The 27193-nt window shown below is 38.2% G+C and overlaps 1 protein-coding gene across 1 annotated transcript in view; it reads right to left on the minus strand.

Annotated features, from left to right (window-relative positions):
• Smp_172390 (putative udp-galactose transporter) overlaps positions 1 to 27193 on the minus strand; it is a gene marked incomplete at both ends in the record, with an annotated part of 68535 nt that overhangs the window by 22154 nt on the left and 19188 nt on the right. The window contains one exon of the mRNA XM_018793924.1: positions 19393 to 22810. Within this exon, the coding sequence (XP_018648388.1) occupies positions 19393 to 22810 (3418 nt within the window). The remainder of the gene's footprint in view (positions 1 to 19392; positions 22811 to 27193) is intronic.

Raw genomic sequence — 27193 nt, forward strand, 5'->3', positions numbered from 1 at the left:
TTGATTGAGATCATGAACCGATTGATGTGATACCACCACTGAGAACCTGGAAGCATTGGACGGACGTTTCGTCCCCCAGTGAGACGAAACAACCGTCCAATGCTTCCAGGTTCCCAATGGTGGTCTCACATCAAAAGGTTCATGATCTCAACCAGAAATATATAATTTTAATCTTCTTACGTGGTTGGATTTCAGCGAAAGTAAAATCAATGTAATTTTGTTTTTACTAGTCAAAACAGAATGAATGATAAGTGACGGATAAAGAACACCACAACTTTTCTGCACTAAAGTAAAACACTTTTTACCAGTATTTAAATTACTTAGGTAAAGCTTAAGATACGCTAAATTTCTAAAAGCACTGACCTTTAGAATAGTGTGAAATACAAAAAAAGAAGCTTACAATAAACATTATTGAGTGCACGCCAGACAGCTGTTGACACAACATATCAAATACAATACACGATGACTGATTTGAAAATAAAACATATACAAGCTTTTGATTGAGATCATGAACTGATTGATGTGAGACCACCATTGAGAACCTGGAAGCATTGGACGGCTGTTTCGTCCCACAGTAAGACGATAGATTTCATTTTAGAATCACTAGTGTATATAAGAAAGGCTAATATTTAGTTAATAATATTCGAAAACTTATACTACTATAGCTTATAGCTATATATTTCTTTTTTTTCTAAGCTTAATTATTTTTAATTACATCCGTTGTAAGTTAAATATTTCATTTTTATTGATACTTTCAGATTTTAAACAAACAGAGACCCTACAATTGAACAGTCATTGTGTAATGTTGTTGTACACAGAGACAAAAAAATAAGGAACAACAACAAATCCACAACAAAAAAACAACAGAATTCACTATAATTTCTCAACAGTATTTTTTTATTATTTTCAAGAGAAACACATCGATTAAAGTGAAAATTACAATTCATTGTTGCATTTAGTTTTTGATGTAATCAAATTTTGTTATTTTTCAAAGTGTCTACTGAAAAATAAAATATAAAATTAGAGAAATTTATACTCTATTTTCCTTAAAAGTTGGTGGATGTGTTTCTTTTGATGATTATGACAGTTTTATCAGGTGATAAGTTCGTCAATTACTAATTTCACAGGCAAATTGATTAAAGTATTCATAGAACTTTCATTAAAGATTGTTTCCTTTTCTACATGTACTTCTAAAGATATATTCGTTATCTGAAGGGTTTTTTTGGATATTATAGTAATTTCAATAGTTGAGTTCATGAGTCAATCGAAGCTAGACTCATTATCTCAACTATTGAAATATATTTATCAATTAAGCCTGTTTTATACGTTGTATCAAAACTACTTAAAATTCATTTAAGTAATTGGAGTGATTGTGTTAAATTAATATTGGACGGATTTATTAGTTATTAGTGGCTTTCAAGGTTTACTTCAATCACAAACTTATTCAGATTATTGGCTCATTTGTTAATTTTATTACGATAAACAACAATCCATTTTACAAACAATACTAAATGTATACTTGTGTAGAAAAATATGCTTCTACGAAAACTTAGCTTTCATTATGACATGGAATCAATCAGGTCATATTTGATGTTCATCAATGATAGTGCCCCTGTATCATAAGTTGGCTACAGGTGAACGATGTGGACAATTAGGTATCGAATCCTCGTGTCATTATTACTGTGTATACAGAGATCTCTAGAAAATGCTGCTTTGTATTCCGTGTGAGCTTGTGGAAGTAAAATGCAATACATTCTTTTGGTTAGCATTATAAAATGAAAGTCAGTTAACAAAATATGTGATGTGATGAATACCTGTCATGAATGGACCTTCTTCAAATATATAAATTAAGTTTTTGAATGAAGTGTTTTCGCCTACCATAAAGCAAACGTGATAGGCATTTCAGTGAAATATTATTGTGCAAATGATGAATTCTATACATTGCGGGTTATTTTACCATTTCAACATATGATACAATACCAAGTATAAGGTCGTTCACTCCAAAAACACTGTCCACACTAAAAACATTTTATACAGTCCATATAGTCTGATTTGAGAGGTGAATCCAGATATAAGTTTAAATTCCATGCCTTTATCAAAGATTTGAATTCAATGAAGACAGACAATTCTTCATTCTTCAAATGTTAGCTAATAAAGCTACTAGGCAGCTAAACAAGAAAGTTTTCAATCAAAAGTTTTGTCTCGTTTTAAATACTGATAACATAATAAGGTGGAGTGTTAAAAAGTGTTATAATGCTCTAAGTGCCTAATTTGCAACCGGTAATTTGAATACTCAAACACTAACCCACCTAACTCGTTTTGATTAGATGTTTAGTTTTAATATCCTACATGTGAAAAGCAAATAATGACCGAGTAGATAAACATGTATCTCATAATTAAAATGCATGGAGTACAGGACGACTTTATTCAAGTATTCATTCATGCTTTGCTGTAATGCTGTACTGTTAGAGCTCAGAACATCAATGAAGATATTGAAACTATGGTGACTAATAGCTTAATCGATTGGACTGGGACCAATATGTGAAAATGATTTTTCCAGTCGTATGTGATACGTATTTAGATTTAAAGAAGGACTACAGTTGCTCAATCGTATAATGTGACAAATATGTGCTCGCACAGTAATTTGTTGAATTATTATTGATAAATACATCTCAGTACAATTTAGACAGCTCAGAGAACAATAAGATGGCTAAGTTTTTATAATTCATGTACGAAATAAAGGGAGTGAATAGGTATGTACTATCATACACACACATTCATGGTTATAAGTGTGTATTTAACATGGCCGAATATTATAGCTGACAATAAATCTAAAGATTGGAATAATTCACCCATCCAGAATTTAGAACAAAATACATGTTTAACAATACTAATTGCTACAAAGTAAACAAATAACTATGATAATGAACACATAAGGGTATTAATACTGATAAGATACTTTCAAAATAATTTGTACATTGAGCAACATTTAGTGACTCATACTGTTTAATTGAGTTCGGTTTTATACTAGTTAAGATCGGTACATTCCAGGAAGCAAATCATTAGGCACTAGAATTGCCGATTTTTAATGTGTAGAAAAAATATGGCATATGGATACGACGGAACTGCTAGTAAAATGAAAACAGATTTTAAGTAGTGTAGTGCACATGATATAAAATCCATTAATGATAAATGAAAATATTACAGTATAATAGTGAGAGCGAATATTTTTTCGATATGTAGAGAGGTAAATGTATTACAACTAAACCCCACAGAGATAAGTAATTTAATACACCTTATTTAAAAACAAATATGGTTTCCACGAGGTGATTGAGTAAAGTATCGGAAGATTGATCAGTATGCAGAAAGATTAAATTTAGATTGAAAATTTTACAGTATATAGAATATATGTGACGAGTAAGAGGGAGAGCGATCGGCTAACATTGTTGTGCTATCTTCTCAAATATTCTAGCCTGACTTAGACATTCATTTTTGATATAATTGATTAATAAATCACTTCTGCTGGTGAACTCGAAATCTAGATAACAGAAAACCACCACTTCGCAATCATGGATATAATTACGTTGCTCTACATAGGTCAAAAAGCCCTATTTTCATTATGTGAAACGTCTGACCAGAAATCGAAACAGAATGAAGATATTTTATTTTACTGAAGGTTCTTTAAAAATACTGTCAACTGAAACTGGTCACTAGGCGACAATTTAATCAGATACTTGTAGATGAATCGTATAAAAGAATTCAGAACCACGGTATCATTCCGTCAAACACTACATAAAATTAATCAAGATCATAGCTAAGCTTAAAATTTAGTGATAGTTTGTATTGAAAATTATCACTTATTGAATAAATATTGGAAATCATAGAGTATCGAGCAATATGTTTAACCTTATGTTACGAATTGTTTTGGGTAGTATGTGGTGATTTACAAGTGGTCTTGGGCCTAAATTTGGTGATAGTTGATACTCATCAATAATAGACATTCTCAATCTTGGGGAAAATGATGCTCTTTGTGGAGTTCGAACAGACTACCCCGTATCATTATTATCATTGGAATTAGTCCACTTTTTTTCTATCAAATGTCTTCTATCATCTAACATCAAATGTACAGCACTGAGGTGTTGGGTCGCTTAAGCTAGTGTTCACCTTACAAACTGGTCTACCAAATCTGATTATTACTATGAACTAGACATGATAGACAACATTTGAGAGACGATTACAATGACACTCTAGAAGTGACTTTATCTAAGGCGTGAATTTTGGTATACGCAAAAAAGAGCCCGACTGAAGAAACTAGTCGCAAAAGTCATTGTTCGAGTGATACAACATGGGGAAGTGCACCTTTACTGAAATCATATTAGTTGGATGGTTCGTATATACATGACGATTTCAATTCATTTAACTGATCACTAGTAGTCTTTTGACTTTAACTTGGTTGATATTTTGTTCTGAGTTTCGTGAAAAATTAGGCGATCTATCAACTCAGCTATGTATTCATTAATTATCATCCATTATAGCTTTAACGTCTAGAAACTTGAATAGTTACATGTAAATCATCCAATGTGACTAGTATTAAGTTAAGTAATCGCTTTTTGAGTAGCAATAATATCATTTTAGACGTAACCAGTCGATGCTTAAGTTTTCTATGAGCTGGTATTTTTTCATCGCTCCTTACAATTCATACGAAATATGGACTTCTGGTTTCAATCAAATATACGTAGCAACAGCTCCTGCATTTAAGCTAATCTTTTTTATAGAAAAAGAAAACTATTGACTGAGTGTAATCCGAAAAACCTATTATGATTGTTTAAAATATTAAAACAGTTATTCTAAGGTGATCCTTTAATTCGCTCAAAATTAATGGCTACGTAACCAGTGCTAACAAAAACAACAGAAGACTATTTTATTATTCACAGGAAGTTTCTTAATTGATATGCATGAGTTTACTGTAGGCTAGCAATTATACTAAACAACAAATACACGTTGCTTATATATTTCTTCCCTACTAATTCTTATATTTCCTTCAGGGAAGCATAATATTTCTCTAACCTTTATTATCATGTTACTAAAATAGAATTCTTGATTTAATAACTGAACACATATTATTTACAATGAAAATCAATTCAGACAGTATTTAAAGTGAAAACTTTTTCATATAATATATATATATAAGTCCATCAAACTAGCAAATTTGATTAACTGAAGCGTAAAATGTGAGATCAACCAGCTTTGAACACACGAAAGTGTAATTAAAGAAACGAATTAGCACCAATTTATTCAGAAACCTTGGTATTTTTACACTAACAAGAGTTAGTTTTTTGGGAGTGATATAATGAAAATGAAATAACACAAATACGTAGTCCCATTTATCAAATGTCTTACTTATCTTAATGCTATTCGAAGACTGTGGAAGTGTGCACACTTCAGTATCCAATTACTAACTGAGGAAATATATATATTAGAATTTCATAGTCAAGAACCAATCATATTTATTTATTTGGACACATAAATATTGGTACAAAAGGGCATCGAATACATATGGGCAACACAAGTCACTTGATTTGAGTGTAGGATGTGATACTGTCCGGGTGCCAAAACCAAAGCAGGTGGTTTTCTTAGGGGGCCACAACCCGAGCCTTTGACCTAAAGGTCTCATCCACAAGGCAGTAGAGCAACGTAAGAAGATGCAGTCCCATGGTAGCTGGTGACCAACAATTGGTTCATACGCCATTAGTTCCTTCAGGATACTGGAGCCCATGTGCACCATTGGTTGGGAATCAGGGTTTTCCAACTCCCCTAGGTGGACGCGCCGTGTCCACCAACCCGGTTAAAGCGCCGGACATTCGCAGACTCTCCCCACCCTCGACCGTACCAAGGCATGAATATATGAACAGTACCAGTCAGGATCTACTCCACGATACTGGTAATTAATTACGATGCACTTTTTTTCAATACCAGAAACATTAATCTATTAGCCTAAAAATTTAGGAAACTCCGTAGATCAATTGGTAACATAATTAAAACATGGAACTTAGTTGTTCAAAAATGTGGTTTGAGATGGAATCACTTGAGAATCAGGCATGTAATGGACTGATTTAATTTTAAACTAAATAAAACTGTTACAGATGAAGACGTTTACCCCTGGATAGGGTTGGAGACAAATAATTGATTACTGACTTACAGAATATTTCAAAAATTTTATAACAAATTCGTAAAGCAGTCAGCGGGAAAAAACTGAACCAGAAGATCTGAAAGAATGCAACTTGTTAGTTAATAGATGAAACCATAGTACACTACTGGACCTATCAGTATTTAATAATCAAATGTCTATCGCATGTTGACTAAATGCCGTGGAAAAGTTTATGTGCATCTTTTCAATTCAATAAAGATTGATTGGATAAATCAATTAGTAAACCCGTATGTTGTTTATCAGCTTCAACTATTTGATTATTGGTTAAATGGATTTGACGTTATTAAAGCCAAGCAAACATTGCCAACAAAAACACTTCTCTAAAGCACCATAACTTCCAGACAAACTTAAGACTACATTATTCGTATTAGTTCACTGTGAGCGCTAACAACATCAAACGTATCACAAGTACGACTTAGTTCCGGTTACTCTAATGAAATAGAGTGAAGTGCAAGGATATTTTTTAGAAGCTGTTGGATACCGCCTTCATAAAAATAGTTATTAGTCAGAAAGAATCTCTGTGAGTCGGTTAAGGAACCCATCATCAACGGAATTCTGAGCTACAATAATTGGACGTACACAATCTATGCTGATGTATAGTAAGATATCGAAAAATTGGATGAGACATGTATGATACGCATAGTCAACAAATGACTTCACATGAAATGGATGCAGAAACATCATGCATTTATTATGTGTACATATATATTTAATTTTCGTCACTAGAATGTTAGTGAGACGTGTAACTATGTGAACCAGTGAGGATTCCGATTATCTATCTGTTTAGGTTATAAATTTACAAAAAAAGCCTTAAACTTGTTGTGAGATAAAACACAGGTGAGGATTTTGCATATCAGCACAGAAGTTAGAAAATAGAATACTAACCAGAGTATAAATACATTTATCAAAGATAAAATAAACATGGTCATCTAAAGACATTAAAATACCCTCACTTTATCACATACAAAAAACAAAGCAAAAGCAAAATAACTCATTGTGAAGTTAGGTCTGAACAATACAAAATAATTAGTATAATGAAATTAACTCACACACAACAGATTGTTTTACTGAGTTCATAATTATTTAAAGAAATACTGCTAATATTAAAAGATTATTTATGAATCTAAAAGTGAAAGACTGAAGTGATCTTCACGATGACAAAAATAAGCAAAAAATACAATCATAGAGAAAATCAAACAAACTATAAGTGTACATCACATATGTTGTATGCATGTGGAGAGATTGCGTACATGTGTGCATATGAAATTTACTAAATTGTTCACTGAAATCTATAAAACAGATAAGTATGAAAAAATTGAAATCACCTTGAGGCAGTGCGTTTTAAAAGTAAATGCCATATGAATGAAAACGTATATCATACCAACTGATGACCTAAAAGAGAGACAAAACAATAAGTGATAATACTACTTAGTACAGTAAAATTTTCATGCGATTGAAAAATAAGTAGATAGCTTAGTTGATTATATTTAACATCAGCTCTCAATTGAATTCGAAAACAACATCTTATATTATTCGATCGTAATTAGTTGGATCAATCTTTATTTCATTGGGATATGAGTCCATAACATCGGTAGAGTTGTCTTTAAGTTAGATACAAGTTAAAAAATTGACAGACAAGGCCCTAAAAACTAGTTTCATTAATAAGTTGAATTTCTGAGAGGACTACGAAGAGAAAATCTGTTTATCACACGGAGAGTATATCGGGTAGCAATTCGTTGCATTATTATTACGGCTATGAAACATAACCTTTGAAGGTTGCTGGTATTTGACGATAAAATGTCCCCAAAATACTAATTACGCATAGTGGAACCGCCGTGTAAGTAACGCTGAAATTAAGCGTAAGGAACTAACTTAACCATAAGTCATGTAGGTGAGGTAGTGAATTTTCCTCGCTTAAGGACGTTCGGCACACAAACTACGCATGCGTGGTGGCTGCTTACTGTGACGTGATGTATGTTGAGTAGCAAAGATGGAAAATGATAAGGTGTGGCTTGAATTAGACATGGCTCAAAATCAGATGGAATGGTATGAATGTATTCATTTCCATCTTCTAAATCTTCAGTTCGAATAATATTTCATACTTTCTTATTCCATATCATCTAAATTTGGTCGTATTATGTTAATATTAATTAAGTACGTCAACTTGACCCAGCGTATATATGTGACATCTTTCACGCTGCTTATGACTGGCTAAATTCATATCGTTAATGTCTACGCTTATTTATTGTACAAGTCTAACTAATTTATAACATGATTAAGGTTTTATTTTGATACGTTTGTATTATCTGATGCGATGACCTGGATTTTATGGACAAACAGATATCTTAAAATCCGATACAACAAGAACTCACGTGACTGGTAGGAGACTAGGTCTTCACAGCAAAATTTATGCGCAATATTTTGAGGAGACGTGCGCTTTTCTAAAGACCTGAGGCATTTATCATTAACTGGCAATATTAAAAATATTGTCAGTTAAGACTATTTGGTCTTTCAGTCAGTCAGTCAGCGACAACGTAGGACCAGGCACATATATGCATCGGTCCAAGTTGCCATACCTCGTTAGCACAACAAGATGAACACCGGATTCATAGAAGTAATTAATTTAGTGGTGGTAGTATATAAAGAAAGGTTGTATATAAGGATATAGTATAGGAAGGAAAAAAAGTTATGAAGCAATTTTAATCTCAAGGTTTAAGGGAAGATAAAGAGTGTATACACCTACGCCATTGTGATCGATTCTGAGCCATGTCACCCAATCTCCAACCACTGATTACGATAGTCGCGAGGACCCCAACCAGGTAGTCTGCATCTACCAACATGGCACAGACTAGAAGTTAGTGACTTCAAGCACTGATGTCACGTTTTGGTTTGGCCGTCCCTAACTTTCTCCCAACCATTCCCAATATCAGTCAGCATTGTGCGTCGTGGTAATCGATGTTCAGGCATACGTAACATGTGGTACAACCATCTCAGTTGATGAAGATTCATGACCTCATCAACTGATTTAACATCATCCTTAATACCATGAGTCGAACCTTACTATTACTTACCCGGTGACCCCAGCAGATGCGAGCAATATTTCTAAAATATCTGTGGGCGAATACTAATAACTTACGAGTATCTTCTATTCTTAATCGCCACGTTGTGCAGCCGTAAAGTACAACAGAGCGAATCGCTGCATAGTATACTCGTCCCTTAATTGATAGACAGATATCTCGTCTTCGCCATGGGTGACGTGAGTTGGCAAAAGCCAAACAAGCTTTTTGAATCCATGCTGAGATTTCGTCAGACGAAAACCCATTAGGGCTGACCAAACTTCCAAGATAAGTGAAGTTGTCTACGTGTTCTACTACTTCACTCTCTATCCTTAGTTCAGGTGTTGACGCACGCCAGTCCTGGAGTAACAATTTACATTTAGATGGGGAGAAACGCATTCCAAATATCCTGGCATTATTACTCAGTTCTAACAGAAGACTCTGCAGTTTGTCAGCGTTTTCACCAAACAGGACTATGTCATCTGCGTATTCTAAGTCGATAAGTGAACCTCCTGGTAGAAGACCAATTCCTGAAAATTCAGTCGAAGAGAGTGTTATTTCCAGCAACAGGTCTATAATGAAGTTAAACAAAAATGGGGATAGTGGACAGCCTTGACGGACACCATTTGAGGTTGTAAAATCATATGACAGTTCGCCATAAGCTCTCACTCGACTGGTAGTGTTCGAGTAAAGAGCCTTCACAAGGTTTATGTACTTCTCAGGTACACCTTTCAATGACAGACACTGCCACAGAACCTCTCGGTCTACATAGTCAAATGCTGCTTTTAAGTCAAGAAAAACTATCATTGTCGGACGCCGATAAGCATGTATGTGCTCTAAAACTTGACGAATGGTGAATATGTGGTCGATACAGCCACAACCAGGTCTGAAGCCAGCCTGATTTTCTCGTGTTTGGAGTTCACGAGTCTTAGTTAGGCGCCTGATAATTATTGAGGCTAGTATTTTAGATGCTATGTTAGTCAGACTAATCCCTCTATGGTTATCACAGGATGATTTTGGCCCCTTCTTATATATTGGGACAATCAGAGATTGTGACCAGTCAGATGGGATTACGTCCAACTCCCAGATTTTAGCCAGAATATTAGTCAACCTAATCGCTAAAATTGGACCACCATATTTAAAGACCTCTGGAGCCGATCCATCTGGACCAGCTGCTCTTCCTCGTTTCAGATTACGTATAGCTTTTTGAACTTCAAGTAGGGTCGGGGGGCCTACTTCAATGTTCCATTCAGGTTTTCTGGGAATAGTGGGTAGTTGTGCAGTAGCTGAAGGCCAGCTAAACTGCTCCTTAAAGTGTTCCGCCCATCGTTCTAAACGTTTGGGTTGAGAGCATATAAGGGTTCCATCTTTTTCCGAGATCGTCTCACTTACACTTGACTTCTTAATTCCGGTTTCTTTTATTAGTCTGAATAGTTGCCTGGTGTTGCCTACAGCCGCTGCCTTTTCCATCTCTTTTGCTTTCGTTGCCCACCACTGCTCACGATCGTTCCTTAGACTTTTAGTTAACCTAGATCTAATTTGTTTACGCTCTTCGTCGTGTTCAGAGCCTGATGGGATGAGTTTACGCGAATCCATCAGTGAAATAGACTTAGAAGAAATCCACTGGTTTTTTGGAGCCCTATGGTTTAAATGACTAATAGATGTGACTGCTGTTTCCACAGCTGTTCGTGTGTCTTTCCAAGCAGCATCTGGGTCAGTCTCGTTTACAGAACTGCCTAGATGTGAACTCAGTTGTTTCTGGAATTCACATTTGGCTTTCTCGTCCTCCAGTTCAATCCTAATGGGTCTTCTTAGTGTACTTTTCCTGTGTCCATTGAGGCGCAGACAAATGCGTGCTCGTATTAAAGCGTGATCAGAGTCTAAACAAGTATTCCAATACGAGCGACAATCTTCTATTGAGCCTCTCTAACGATGACCGATGACAATATGGTCTATTTGAGTCCATCGCTGGTTTGGTGCAGGTGGCCGCCATGTTAGACGATGTCTCTCCATATGCTTAAAATTAGTGCTTGCCAAAAATAAACGATTGTCTGAGCATAGTTGCAACAGACGACCACCATTATCGGTTTGTTGAGCCGGAATACTAAAACACCCACCTAAATGTCTTTCTGTTTGATTTAAGCTGCCTACCTGGGCATTAAAGTCACCCGCTACGACTACTATGTCTGGGCGCTTAGCTTTCTGAAGAAGCTCAGAGAGTTTTCTGTAAAAGTCATCTTTCACTTCATCATGGCTGCAGCCAGTGGGAGTGTAGGCAGAAACGACGAAAAGGCAACGACGTGTGTCCCTATCCTTCCGAGTTCTTACGGAGCCATTTAGCCGGACAGCACACAGGCGACTGTTAACGGGGATCCATTCTAATAGTGCCTGTTCTGCCCTTGTACTTAGTGCTATGCCTACACCTGCAAGTCCGCAAGAACTAGCCAACGGGTCTCCAGATACACGGAGGGTGTATTTCGTTTGCTGTCCATTTTGGCGAGGTGAGGTCAAGTGAATGACCACACTAGGATCCTGTATGCGTGTTTCGGAGACACAGCATACATCAATGGTACGAGATTCTAGGGTTTTAGCTAAGGAGGCCTGTTGACCGATTTGACTTAGGGTACGTACGTTGAAGGCTCCAATGTGTAGTTTGGAGCGAGGTTTTAGTAGACCTGGGACAGCGTTTCGCGCACTAGAATCGTTGGACATGGTGACACTTGAGGAGGAAACCGAAAGAGGAAGTTTAGTGTTGAAAGTCAAGGTAGAAGGAATAGTAGGAATTGAAGAAGGAGATTGATTATGAATACAGTGGTCTTGAGTGCTGTTAGGGGTATGAGGGCAGCTATCACTTCCCGGTTGCCCACACCGTGGAAGTATTTAGTCTTTAGAGAGTAACCATTAACATCCCAGTTTTCAGTATATCAGCAGTGACTTGACGTCATACGGTATATTGTAATTAATCCTTTTCCACAAGGAGTAATCAACAAAAATCTTTAGATGTATGTTTCACGCTAGTTAGCACTCATCAAGAAAGAAATGCATAAAACGTAGGCGTAAATCATACTTTAAAAATCACATGAATCCAGTAAGCCATTTCAACACTATGTAACGAACATTACTACATCACCTTTTTTTTATTTATCTACTACATGCGTTACAAACTTACCAGACAGGATCTTGTCTAATGTGAATTTAAAGTTGTACTGATTGCTATCCAGAGACTACTTAGTGTACACGAAATGAGTGTGCATTTGAATCAAATCCTTAGAAGATACAGTTAACTCATAATTCAGTTTACACTGGATAACTAACATGGAAGACTTATCGCAAAACAATTTATTCGCTTACTATTTATTTTGAGCTGAATCATTGGCAAGCATATTACGACTGAGCAGATCATTTTCAAATTTTGTTATTTCTGTTCGAAGAGATTCGAAGGTTGGAATAAATTTACGAGGTGACCTATAAAAAGAGATTCAATAGATTTTGGGATCTCCCTAAATTAAATAAATAATATTTTTTAAGATTTGATCCCTTAACATTTAAATAAGATTGGTATATGTAGGGGATGATATCCAAAATGTTCTTTTTAACACAAAGCGTCCCAGTATCAACTTACGACTTGTCTAGTATTCTTTAGCAAATTCACTTTACTCGACTCAAAGCACATACGAATAAGCTGGGAACAAGATATATTCCAAGGAGCCGAAAAAAAATCTACAAGCACAAGAGTTCATACATAGTTTATATGACAAATCTTTACTATGTTCTTGATCCGTCTATTATCTCTGATTAGTTAAAAATGAATCGATTGCCACATTCAGATTTGAGCTCGCACTAAGAATGCAATTGTTAGAATTCTATCCTATTAACAACTGGTAGGACAATTAAATGAATTTGCTTTAAGTGACGCATTCCTTGGTACGATATTTCAACAATATTTTTCTATGCATCGCTAGAATGATTTGGTAAAGTTAACCGATTCATTTATTTGAATAGTTGCACGAGGCACAACTGTCAATGCACATTTCATGTGATTTTGAGGGTGTAAAAATCTGCAACAAGTGAATGTAGTTCTATTTCGACACTTTTTGAAGTTCCAGTTAACATTATCTTCAGGTATACCTCTGAAAAATTTTTCCCAAAAAAACGATTTATTAGTAAATGTATATGTGATGAAAATTGAAGCAAGATTTCCTTAATGAATCACTCTTCAATGATGAAAACAACAATAGGTTAGGTTTCACCATAAGAATAATGTTGGACTGCATTAAACAGCATGGTACTTTTTTAACGTACATTGGTTATTATTTGCTGAGGAAACTGCATTTTTTACAACAGACCGCAGAAAATAGTTTGTTTATCTGTAATTCTGGCATTTATTTAGCTTACCATACCTATCGTTGTTTATTACAATGATCACAAGTGAGGAGTTATGCTTTAACTGTAGGCTATTTACGTATCACAACAATATGCCTTTTAACACACACTTTTTAATGGTTAGGTTGTCTACATACGAAATAAAGGATAGATAAACGTTCATCCTAGTATTTTTGAATTAGCAAAGTTATTTAATTGAACAGGTTATGTGAGACTAATGAATGAGATCCAGTTGAAAAGCACACTTTATGGTACGATACAGGGATACTAAAGCGGCTGAGATGAATCTGTGAACCCAGTGAATAGTGCAATCCAAAACAAAATATTAAGTGTAAACACATAGGTTATGTGAAATTCATCTTACTTTGCATGAAAAGTCATCTGAGAATTACCATTAGCCAGATTTTCTAAATTAATTCCAAGAGCAGCTAATAAACCAAAAGAACTTTGGTTGACTACTTTAGATTCGCCATATAACTCCAAACGAGTAAATAAACGAAATTTCTGTAACTGACCATGAATCCTACTTTTCAAATGATTAAATTCCTTCTGCAGTATAGCTTTTTCACTCAGCGCACTATGGAGTGATTCTGCCAGTGTTGATAGGTGATCGCTAGTTACCTATAAGTTAAAAAGTCCCATAGTTATTCTTTTGAATTACTAAAGTATTATTATTATTATTATTTAAACACATATATATTGGTACAAAAGGGCACCAGGTACATATGCGCCACACAAAATAATGAAAGTAGGAAGAGAAGGGATGAAAAGATAAGGCGGACTAAAATGTACAACCAGAAGACTCTTTCAAATAGGAAAGTAAGAACCATACTTTATGTAGAAAGTAAAAGAAGGTTGCAGCAGGATCGCCACTGGTTTCTATTCTGAGCCATATCTGATAACGTCTCTAGCCACTGTGTTGCACCATCTCTCGGACCCCAACCAAGGAGTCGTGAAGGACCAACAGAAGCTAGCCCTTTGCAGCTCTCTTTCATGCCACGACACCATGTCATACACTGACCTCCTCTCCGCTTTTTCCAACCAGTCCCAGGGTCGGCAAATAATGCACGACGTGGAAGTCTCTGGGACGACATTCGTAAAACATGTCCAAGCCACCGAAGTCGGTGTTTCAAGATGGTGACACCAATTGAATTATCGTCTCTGTGCCCGAACACACGATGCCGAACCTCTGCATTACTAACATGGTGTTGCCACTGGATGTCAGCAATCCTTCGGAGACAACGATGATCGAACACAGAGAGACGTCTAACATCCTCAACTCGGAGAGGCCAGGTTTCACAAGCATAGAGCAAAACTGCTCTCACCGACGCGTTGTAGATCCGACTTTTTACAGCCAGACTAACATCACGAAGGCGCCAAAGATGGCCCAGATCGGCATAAGCCGATCTGGCTTTCCTTATACGTGCATCAATCTCATCACTCACGCCACCACCAGCACTTATATAGCTACCTAGATACACGAACTTCTCAACTACTTCGATCTGCTCACCATCCAGGGTGAGTACAGGATTAGAATCCTGCCAGTCTTGTAGAAGTACTTTGCACTTGGAGGGTGCAAAGCACATGCCGTACCTGCGGACACTGATTGCCAACTGATTAAGTGCTGATTGCATGCCTTGGGCATTATCGCACAGTAAGACAATATCATCCGCATACTCAAGGTCGAGAAGTCGTTCTCCAGGCAACATATCCACACCGCCATTACTTACATCCACCAGAGCTGTTTCTAGGATGTCGTCGATGGCAAAGTTGAAGAGGAATGGTGAGATCGGGCAACCCTGCCTAACCCCACTGCTCGAATGGAACAAGGGAGAAAGGTGGTTGTATGCCCTCACTCTGTCTGAGGTGTTCGTATACAGGGCCTTTAAGATGTTAATGAACTTCTCAGGCACACCCTTCTTCAATAGACAATCCCAGAGAACAGTCCTGTCCAACGAATCGAAGGCCGCCCTGATATCAAGAAACACTACGATTGTTGGCCTGCGATAAGTATGACGGTGTTCTAACATTTGGCGGAGGGTGAAGATGTGATCAATGCATCCTCGACCAGAACGAAAACCAGCCTGCTCCTCGCGAGTCAATCGTTCTCGGGTTTTAAACAACCTACGAAGAATGATAGAAGCCAATAGTTTGGACGCAATCGGAAGTAGACTTATCCCCCGATAGTTATTGCAGGAACAACGCGAACCCTTTTTAAAGATAGGGACGACTATTGACTCATTCCATGATGTTGGAACACTTTCTTGCTCCCAAACCTTTCCAAACAACACAGTCAATTCCTTAGTCAGAAAGTCGCCACCATCTTTAAAAAGAGCCGGAGGTAAGTCATCTGGGCCAGGTGATTTGTAGCGCTTCAAGAGTTGGAGTTCCTTGCGGACTTCCGCCTCGTTTGGTGGATCAGTCGTCACCGGCCATGGGGGGCAGGACAAGCTGGTTGATGTTGCCGGAGCAGCAGGCCAGTTGAACTGCCCTTCGAAAAATTCCGCCCATCGTCCAAGACGTCGGGAGATGTTAGTGATTGGCATCCCATCATCCTCGTAGATTGTTTCACTCACACCAGACTTCTTGCTGCCAGTGGCTCGGATGAGTTGGAAGAGCTTCCGGCAGTTACCAGATGCAGCTGCTGCTTCCATCTCATTAGCACGCTCCGACCACCAGGCTTCCCGGTCCTTACGCAAGCTTTGCCCAATTTCATTACGTAACAGCCTTCGTTTGTGGTCAAACTCACGGTCACCCGGAGTAGACCGACGGGCTTCCATCAGTTGTAAGGAGCCAGAAGAAACACAGTGCTTGTAAGCGGGACGTTTCGCGAAGCCGCAAGCGGCTTTACTCGCCATTTTCATGGCGTCGTGAAGATGCAACCAATGCTCATCTATACTTTTCGGTGGGGTGGTAGCTAGACTAGAGGCTAGCTCCGCTCGATACTTACTTGCAACAGAAGTTGCAGCCAGTTTACTAATATCAATCCGTTGGTGGTGGTCAATCCTTCGGCCACTGAAAAGTAAGGTGAGATTGGCGCAGACCAGGGCATGATCAGACTCCAGATAGGTACTCCAAAAGGAGCGGCAGTCTTGTACACAACCACGCCAGCGGTAGCTGATCGCGATGTGATCAATCTGAGTCCAGGCTTGGGATGCAGAGGGAGGACGCCAGGTGGCACACCGGCGATGACTGTGCCGGAAGTTAGTGCTGGCCAGAAACAGGTTGTGGTCTGTGCACAGTTGCAGCAAACGGTCCCCGTTATCTGTCCTGCGACCAACAAGTCCCCATCGGCCACCTAGACGACTCTCTTCTGTGCCTAGACGTCCGACCTGTGCATTCAAGTCTCCGGCTAGTACTACAATATCTGTCGAACGCGCTTTCTGGAGAAGAACTGTTAACTGATGGTAAAACTCATCCTTGATTGCATCCGGGCTGCAATCTGTCGGGGCATAGGCGGAGATGACGAAAAGACACCGTTTCTCACGCCGGTTTCTTCTCAATTTGATGGAACTTTCTAATCTAACAGCACATAACCGACTGTTAATGGGGAACCAATCGATTAGTGCTGCCTCAGCCCTAGCGCTTAGTGCGACACCAACGCCAGCAAGACCAGACGAAGATGCCACAGGGTCCCCGGATAAGCGCACGTGGAACAAGCTTTTCGAGACAGATGGAGAGCGGATTTGTAGTACTTCACTAGAGTCTTGAATACGGGTCTCGGATAGACAGCAAACATCAACATTAAGACCTTCCAAAGACATAGCCAGCCCTATCTGTTGTCTGATCTGCATTAGTGTGCGAACGTTGAAGGAAGCCAGCTTGAACGGCGTACGCGGTTTCAGAAACACTGCCTCAGTATTCATTATCGGTGGAAGCATTCACTTTCAACCAGACAGTGACTGGAGATCGTTTAGATAGGACAGATTTTCCACCAAGAGCGAGCTGATGCATAAGTTGAAGAGTAAGGTTACACAAATTGGGGGTAAAAGGGGGTGAATTAGCGATATGGTAAGTAATAATAATAATAATAATAATAATAATAATAATAATAATAATAATAATAATAATAATAGTAATAATAATAATAATGATAATAATAACGTAAATTGTCTTGCTTATAATATGAGCAGGAATAGAATCGTCAATAGAGTTCGTCATTTCATTCATTTGTGTGTGGGCTGTGATACTGCCCGGGTGCCCAAACCGAAGCAGGTGGTTTTCTTAGGGGGCCACACCCGGAGCCTTTGACCTAAAGGTCTCATCCACAAGGCAGTGGAGCATCGTGAGGAGATGCAGGCCCATGGTAGTCGTTGACCAATGACAGGTTCTTCCGCCATTCGTTCCATCAGGAAACTGGAGCCCATGTGCACCATTGGTTTGGAATCAGGGTTTTCCAACTCCCCTAGGTGGACCCTCCGTGTCCACCAATCCGGTTATAGCGCCGGACATTCGCTTTTCGTCCTCTCACTTTCGTAAACAACACCCCTGCCACGAGAAGGCAGTGAGTAGGACTTCCCTGGCAGAGGCTATATATTCGCTGGCCATGTGAGAGCATTTCGAGAGGGAGAGTAGACTCTCCCCACTCTCGGCCGTACCAGGGCATTTGGGGGCGAAGCTACTATTAAATATTACAACTCCGCCCGTAGCTCCTCCGGGGGCTACTGACGGTCCCAAGCCCGGATAAAGGAGAAGGGTTGGGCATGGGGTTAGCGACCCCATCCCGTAGAAAACCAACTCGTTAAAAAAAACGTTAACCAGAAAAAATTATTCAAACTACTAAATACTACTAGGTGAGATTTTAAATAATAAACATAGATTACATTAAAACAAAATAGACAGGATACTTTAGTGCCCCTTAATCTGAATCCAATTGCATGGTACGAATGATTACTATCGAAATATACAAGTCACCAATCGTCACATATAATTATCGACTTAACTCGTGTTAATAAATAATGGAATTGAATAAACCAAACATGAGAATGGATTTTTCGTGCGATCGTTAGTCGGAAGGCGGAGCAAAACAAAACAATGCGCAATGGGGAAGGCGAGTGAGCCAGTTCAATTCGGCAAAGCGTGAATCGATATTTATAGTCGAACAAAAATAAGTTACAGACATGTGATGAGTAAGATAAGAAATGCACAGACATACGCTTATATAAAAACAGCCAGGATTAATAAGAGAATGATCGACAAGGTCAAAAAGTAACTCAAGAAGGGTGGATAAATTGGTTTGTCCAAAAGCTAGAATAAGTTATATGGGCTTAACATAGTAACCGACATTACAATACTATAACCGCGGGACTGCGTGGTACTTAGTCTCACCATCTTTATCCAAACATCAATCATTACAATACTTACACGGAAATTTGTAATGCTGATTACAAAGGGCAGTAAACACGTTACAAGACTACTTATAGTGTAGTTGTATGTTGAAGTTTATTGACAAAAATAGATGAAAATCACAAAAAAGATCGGTTTATGAACTCAGTGACCAAAATAAAAATGAAAAATGTGAGATAGAATCTGCTTATATTGATGCAAAAACTCATCGGCTTATGTTTATGTGGCATGATAAAAACAAGGATTAATATTTTCAAATAAAATAGGATATACCTTAACAATTGATTTCAGTGAATTGATTTCCGTTTCATAGAGAGAACGATTTTCATCTTCGTGCGCCCGCAATAATGCCACTTCTTCTTTTGAAAGATAACTTCTTGACGAAGCTCACCAACTAACTTTTGCACGTTAAAAAGTTCGGCTTTAGCATTATTAAGTTCCACAATAGTAAGTTGATGAGCCTCTAGTGTTTGTTGATGGGCGACTTTTTCACGTTCAGTATTAAGCGTCTGTATTTCTGCTTCTTTCTGATATGTTGTTAAGTTAGCAACAGCTTGGGCTAAATCATTTTGCAAGACCGAAACATGTTCGGAAAGACTGTCCCTCTCACGTTTCACACAATTCAGTTCATCGAAAGTAGACAGAAGAAAAGCTTCAGATGTATCATATATGTGTGCTGAAGAACAAGTATTGATATCGGACTGACGGGTATTGCATATTCTTAAGTCAAATGAATCATTCGGTGTTTCAGAAGGGATAGAACATGAGCAGTATTCATGATCACCTTTTTTAGAAATGACTGTTGACTGATTTGATCTCCCAACTTGATATAATTTCAGTCTTTTTGTTTTACTTTCATTAAATTCAGTCAGATTCGAATTTTCATGTGATGAACAGCTATATAGTATTGACTCTGGAGTTTCAGTGACAAGTGGTAAGGTAGTGGCTACATTCTGAATGTGCAAAACTTCATTCGTCTGGTTCCCCTGATGATCATTTGGAAAATATTCTGTCAACTTAACTGGTGTTTCCCTTTCATTTATCTTAACAAGGCAATTGCCGGAGCAAATAGATGACTCCTTACCTGTCCAATCATTTGCATGAATATTTTGGACCTCAGTAACAGCACATTTACAGCTAGTATCCTGCTCCGTAGATAAGATCGTACAAGTATCATTTCTGTTAGTAAAGCAAACATTTTGTTGGGATAATTGATCAGAGTTGTGAATAGAAACTTCCACAACTTCTTGTTCTGATATAACCAATGGATCTATATAAGTTGTATCACAGTTCAGATTATTGGTTGTGTGGTCCAAAGGTGAACTGGCTCTAGGAACTAAAATGTTGTTTCTGCGATTTGTAATACCACAACTGAAATTCGAGGAACATTCGCCTTTAGATAGACACGTGTACGAATTATCTTGTTGTACATTGGATTTATACTCATCAGTATGGTCCAGACTATCATGGAAATATAGATTTAAATGAGGTATATTACATTGTTGATTATCCGGAGAATATATCTGATTGGTCGTTATACAGGTGTCTGAAATGTGAAAACCAGAATCTACATTAGTAACATTCTGGCTATCTGGTGACTGTTGTGTATATGGCCAGGTATCAAGAGAACACTGATTATTTGAATTACGAACTTTTTGATTTATTTCCACTTGATTTTCCTCGTATGAAGACGAAACATGAACAGAAACTAAAGACGATGGATCCGTTGAGCAAAATATATTTTTATCAAAACCTAAAGTTGTTGTGGGATAGTTTTCCTGTGAGTTCGAGTCGTTATTTTGGATGTCGTAATTAGAATCAGGTACACTGTTTGTATTTTGCGAAATTGGAGGTACGTCACGAACAGTATCATTGGATAATCTTGTATTTAGATCCATATTTTGCCAACAACTATCTTTATTCATTTCAATGTGTAAAGAATGTGTAGCATCTGAGTTACTGAAATTATTTACTGAAGACGGTAAAGAAGCAGTATTTGATTGACTTGTAAAGGTCGCCATTTCAACTGGGAAGGAATGAATGGTCTGCGACTCAAGTGTAAGTTGTTTAGTAATTATCTGACTCGGTAAAGGAGAACTCGATCCTACATGTTTTAATTTGGCAACAGTTTCAAAGCCACCATCAACCATTTGGAGTGAAAAATTCAATTTTTTTAGATTGTTGTGGGAATATTCAGTTCCCATCAGCAAAACCTTTAAGGAAGAATTCGATTCTTCATTTTCTTGCCTTAACTTTTCAATCACTTTCCAGTAATCACTTAACTGGTCATAAAGAAATTTAATTTTCTCAGCCATATTGTCTCGTTGAGTGGTGAGCTCCACAATTTGTGCAGACTTGGATTCGATTTCACGTCTAAGGATGCCGAAACTTTCTTCTACTCTGAACAAGTTATCCTTCAAATTTATCAAGTATTTATTCAATGTTTCTTTTTCATATTGTGAGGCTGAGAGAGCTGCAGTGAGTGTGGCTTTTTCTTCGAGAATCTCATCAATCAATATGCCCTTACTTTTATGGCCGTTTTCATAATCTTTTAGACTTTCTAAGATGATACCATATTTAGAGATTTGGTCATCTAGATAGTTTTCCTTCGTAAAATGTTCTCTCTCAAAGGATTCTAACTGGCTTTGTAATTCATAGCGTTTTCTTTCTGTGACTGCCAAGGCCTCTTCGGCATCCAATAACTTACTCTTCTGAAGCGAAATAAGCTCTTCAGTAGCCTTAAGTTCCATTTGGAAATTCGATACCTGAGTTTGCAATTCCCTTATCTCATCAGCGCGCTGACGACTGATGTTCTCAAAAAGAGCTCGTTCAGCAGTAATACGCTCAAAAATGGCTTCACGTTCTACCATGTCAACACGGATAGATTCTAACTGGCGAGAGAGATTTCGTTTAGCATCAGCTAAGGCGGCCTTGCTACATGCTAACTGAGCTCGCAAACATGCATTTTCATGCGCCAAACGATGATTTATTCCACTACTATCCCTTAGTAAGTTGATAATTTTTTCAGGTTCGTTTTGGATACGATCACGAACACACTGAGCTGAACGAAGCTGGTCTGCGTACCAATCACGCGAGCACTTCAAAGTGTCGATCTCTTTCTGTAAATCTTTTTGGTGATAGATGGCTTGTTGATGAGAATGTCGAAGGGATTCCACTTCCTCATATAGCTCAGAAACTTTTTCTTTCAACCTATTAATAGTATCTGTCTTAGCAGAACCATCTCTTGTTAGTTCCTGTAAATGCTCATCAAATTGTTTTTCTTCATTCTTTGCCAGTATAACTTCATGCGCAATCTTATCTGCCTCTTCAGTGCGCGCCATAAGCTCTTGCTGAAGGTAATTCAGTTCCTTTCCATAATGATTACAAGACGAATGAACGCCTGTCTCAGCTTCGCTTCTTCTCTCCTTATGATAGACGTGTTGAAGCGATAATTCAGAAAGTGATCTTATACGTTTCTTCTCGGACTTGTTGGTAAAAGAGCTTGATACAAGAATAGCTTGTTGTTTGGTAGTGTTATAAATACGGCCATCTGAATAATAGGAATGGGTCGAAGAACTGAAGAGAGGAGAACCTAGAAATGATAATTCGACAGGTTTGAGACGATTATAATTATTGAAAGAATATAAGTCTATATAATTTGTAGAACTGAATATAGGTCGATAACCTATGAATGTTAGCGGTTTACTGGGCGAACATGAGTTTTGAAATAAGTTTTTGTTCTCAGGACTCTGAAGGTTTGCAGTAACATTTGGATCTAAAAGTTTTCGGCCTTTGTCCCGACCCTGAATGAATGATCCTAGAGCAGCAGTACTATTTAGCGACTGCGATCTTTGTACGTCTTTGGTACAAAAACCATATTTTGAAGAACTTGTCTTAATGTGTGCTTCGGAATCTAAAATTGGATAAATTCAATTTGAATTAAAAACTACCTGAAATGAAGTCTTCGTTAAAGTTTACGACTGTATCGAAGGGTTTGAATTTTTTACTCTCCATCATCTAAGTATTAGTTCTACTTAGTTTGTCGCACTATGATACGACTAGTGCATATTAGGAGATAAGTAAATCTAATCAGTAGTTTACGGTAGTTAGTGGTTATGCATATATCTAAATTACCTTTCAACGTTGATCACATAAAAGCTGGTCATGAAAAATGGTAACCCTTTAAAATGATTAGTGAAGATTGATTAACATTTCAAGTTACCTCTGATGGATTTTTTGTAAGCGTTACTTTTAGAAACAGATAATCACATAAAAACTCAACACAGTTCAAGTAGTGATACGACGACTTAGTATTCAATCCAAAATAATTGACTTATACTTAATTTACAGAGTAGCTGATTTGTACAAAACGATCAGTTACTTGAGACTTTTCATTCTCAATACTTTTATATGCTGTAAAAAATGTAAACCAAAAGGATTCGTTACCAGATCTTATTTAGGACAATGATTTTAAAGAATAATGGAAATATTAGTGCGTAAATAAGATTGTCAGTACAAGCCATCATTTCATTTATTTGTGTGAGGGCTGTGATACTGCCCGGATGCCCAAACCAAAGCAGGTGGTTTTCTTAGGGGGCCACACCCCGAGCCTTTGACCTAAAGGTCTGATCCACAAGGCAGTGGAGAATCGTGAGGAGATGCAGTCCCATGGTAGCTGGTGACCAACAATTGGTTCATACGCCATCTGTTCCTTCAGGATACTGGAGCCCATGTGCACCATTGGTTTGGAATCAGGGTTTTCCAACTCCCCTAGGTGGACACTCCACATCCACCAACCCGGTTAAAGCGCCGAACATTCGCTTTTCGTCCTCTCACTTTCGTGAACAACACTCCCGCCATGAGAAGGCAATGAGTAGGACTTAACTGGCAGGGGCTATATACGCGTGGCCATGTGAGAGCATTTCGAGAGGGAGAGCGGACTCTCTCCACTCTCGGTCGTACCAGGGCATTAGGGGGCAAATATTAGGGCATATGAATGGGAAAGTGTAAACTAGCTAGGACATCCACATTATTCTTAAGACTCGCAAATTTACAGTAACATATGAAACGGCGAAGCTTGACATATTTATGAGGGTCTTTGTAAATACCTTATGACTCTATAGATAATATTACGATAACCACTAAAACGTTTCAAGTATTCATGGACAAAGTACTCTACTATAGTTCATAAAACAGTATGGAAAGGCTACAAAAGTAGATAAATAGGAAGCCATCAGATTATACATATTCTACTGTAGGTTGTATGGTATTTCCTGAAAACAGTCACAACTGAGTGTATTTATTCCCTGGTTTTCAGAATCTTGAGTATTCATTCTACTTATTTAGTTACCAAGTATATTAGCGAATGAAGCTACTAGACCACAAGTAACGATGAAGTGTTTACAAGAAATTCTTTTAAACTCTATTAAGCCTGCTACATAACAATAGATGTATAGATGTGGTCATTAGAAATTATTATTTTGCTATATGAGGAAGGTAAGTCAAACAAAAAGCTGCTCAAACAGCACCAAGAACTGTGCTTTTATTATTTTTGGATTTTCCTTGATGTTTCTGATTATCGTCAAATTATAGAGGGAACAAAATTGTTGAGATTGACAAAAACTGAAATTAAAAGGTAGATAGAGGAAATTAATAGTGTATAAGTCTAAATACTGAACTAATAATTACACAGGCATCATAAAAGTTGGCGACAGTGTATAACTATGAAATTCTAGGTAGATTGGACGGGGTCGAAAACCCTTGTTCCTAAACGTCCTGGTATGGCCGAGGGTGGGCAGAGTCCGAGCTCTCTCGAAGTTAAAACGAAAATGGACAGCCTTATCGAACACCATTTGAGGTCCCAAAATCAGATGACAGTTCGTTATAAGCTCTGACTCCACTGATAGTGTTCGAGCAAAGAACTTTCACAAGGTTTGTGTACTTCTGATGTACACCCTTCAATGACGGACAACGCCAAGAAACCTCTCGGTCTGCAGAGTCAAATGCTGCTTTTAAGTAAAAAAAAGACTACCATTTTCGGACGCCGATAAGTATGTCTGTGTAAAAGAAACTGCAAAGATAATCCACATCCTCTTCAGTAAGATTTGGGACGAAGAACAAGTACCGATAGACTGGAAAAAGGACTTCTAATCAAGATACCAAAGAAAGGCGATCTCAGAAAGTGCGATAACTACAGGGACATCACTCTTCTCTCAATACCAGGAAAAGTCTTCAACAGAGTATTGTTAAACAGGATGAAAGATTCCATAGACGCCCAACTTCGAGATCAACTAGCTGGATTTCGTAAGGATAGATCGTGTACAGACCAAATCGCAACTCTTCGTATCATTGTAGTACAATCAATCGAATGGAATTCATCACTCTACATCAACTTCATTGACTACGAGAAAGCATTTGATGGCGTGGACAAGACAACACTATAAAGGCTTCTTGTTGTACACTACGGCGTGCCTGAGAGATATTTCAGTCAGTCAGTCAGCTACAACGTAGGACCAGGCACATATATGCATCGGTCCAAGTTGCCATACCTCGTTAGTTAATACCATACGGCATTCCTATGATGGATTAAACTGCCAAATCGTTCATGAAGAACAATTAACTGACTCATTCGAGGTAAAGACCGGTGTTAGGCAAAGTTGCTTACTCTCACCCTTTCTCTTTCTCCTGGTGATCGACTGGATCATGAAAACGTCAACATCTGGAGGGAAGTACGGGATACAGTGGACAGCCTGGATGCAGCTGAACGATTTATAATTCGCAGGTGATCTGGCTCTTCTATCACACACGCAACAACAAGTGCAGAAGACGACCAGCGTAGCAACAGCCTCAGCAGCAGTAGGTCTTAATATAAACAAAGCGAAAATCAAGACTCTCCGATACAATACAGCATGCATCAATCGAATTACGCTTGACGGAGCAGCTTTGAGGGATGTGGAAACCTTTACATATCTGGGCAGCATTATTGATGAACACGGTGGATCTGATGCAGATGTGAAGACGCGGATCGGCAAAGCGAAAGCTGCATATTTAAAACCGAATATCTGGAACTCAAATCAATTGTCAACCAACACCAAGATCAGAATTTTCAATGCGAATGTCAAGACAGTTCTACTGTATGGGGCGGAAACTTGGAGAACTACGAAAGTCACCATCCGGAAGATACAGGTGTGTATTAACAGTCGTCTACGCAAGACACTTCGGATCCGTTGGCCAGACACGATCAGCAACATTCCAATGTGGGAGACAACAAACCAGATTCTAGCGGAGGAAGGAATCTGGAAAAAGCGCTGGAAGTGGATAGGACACACATTGAGGAAATCACCCAATTGTGTCACAAGGCAAGCTCTCACATAGAATCCTGAAGGCTAAAGGAGAAGAGGAAGATCAAAGAACACATTACGCCGAGAAATGAAGACAGACATGAGAAGAGTGAACAAAAAATGGATAGAACTAGGAGAGAAGGCCTAGGACAGAGTGGGTTTGAGAATGATGGTCGGTGGCCTATGCTCCATTGGGGGCAACAAGGGTTAATAGGTAAGTTATTATTAATGACAAAGGGGTGAAATCGTCTCACAAAACAAGAATTTTACCTAGTAGTTTACATTGACGAAAACCGCATAAATTAAGGACTAAAACCCACAACCTTCAATTTTGGTTAGTACTCCTGCACTATTTCTCGTCTACTGACGACTCAGGTATAACTACCTTTCGGTGGAACTGGTGTGTGAATCAATTAAGAGAACAAAAAATGGATAGAACTAGAAGAGAAGGCCTAGGACAGAGTGGGTTGGAGAAAGCTGGTCGGTGGCCTATGCTCCATTGGGAGCAACAGGCGTAAGTAAAAAGTTATACATTGGGACAATCACTGATTGAGACCGGTCAGACGGAATTACGTTCAGCTCCAAGTTTATAACTAAAATATGTAAACCTAATCGCTAAAAACGGACCATACCTGGACCAGCTGCTCTTTGTTGTTTCGCACTAGCTATAGTTATTTGAACCTCAAACCGAGTCGGTCTGTTTGGGAATGGCGGGTAGCTGTAGAGTAACTAAAGGCCGGCTGAACTGCTCCTTACTGTTCCGCCCGTCGTTCCAAACATCTAAACTGAGAGCCAATAAGTGTGCCGCCCTTCTTGCGAGATTATCTCACGCTTGACTTCTTAATTCCGGTTTCTTTTAT

This window comes from Schistosoma mansoni, chromosome 1, assembly GCF_000237925.1.
Source record: "Schistosoma mansoni strain Puerto Rico chromosome 1, complete genome".
Taxonomy (NCBI): Eukaryota; Metazoa; Platyhelminthes; class Trematoda; order Strigeidida; family Schistosomatidae; genus Schistosoma; species Schistosoma mansoni.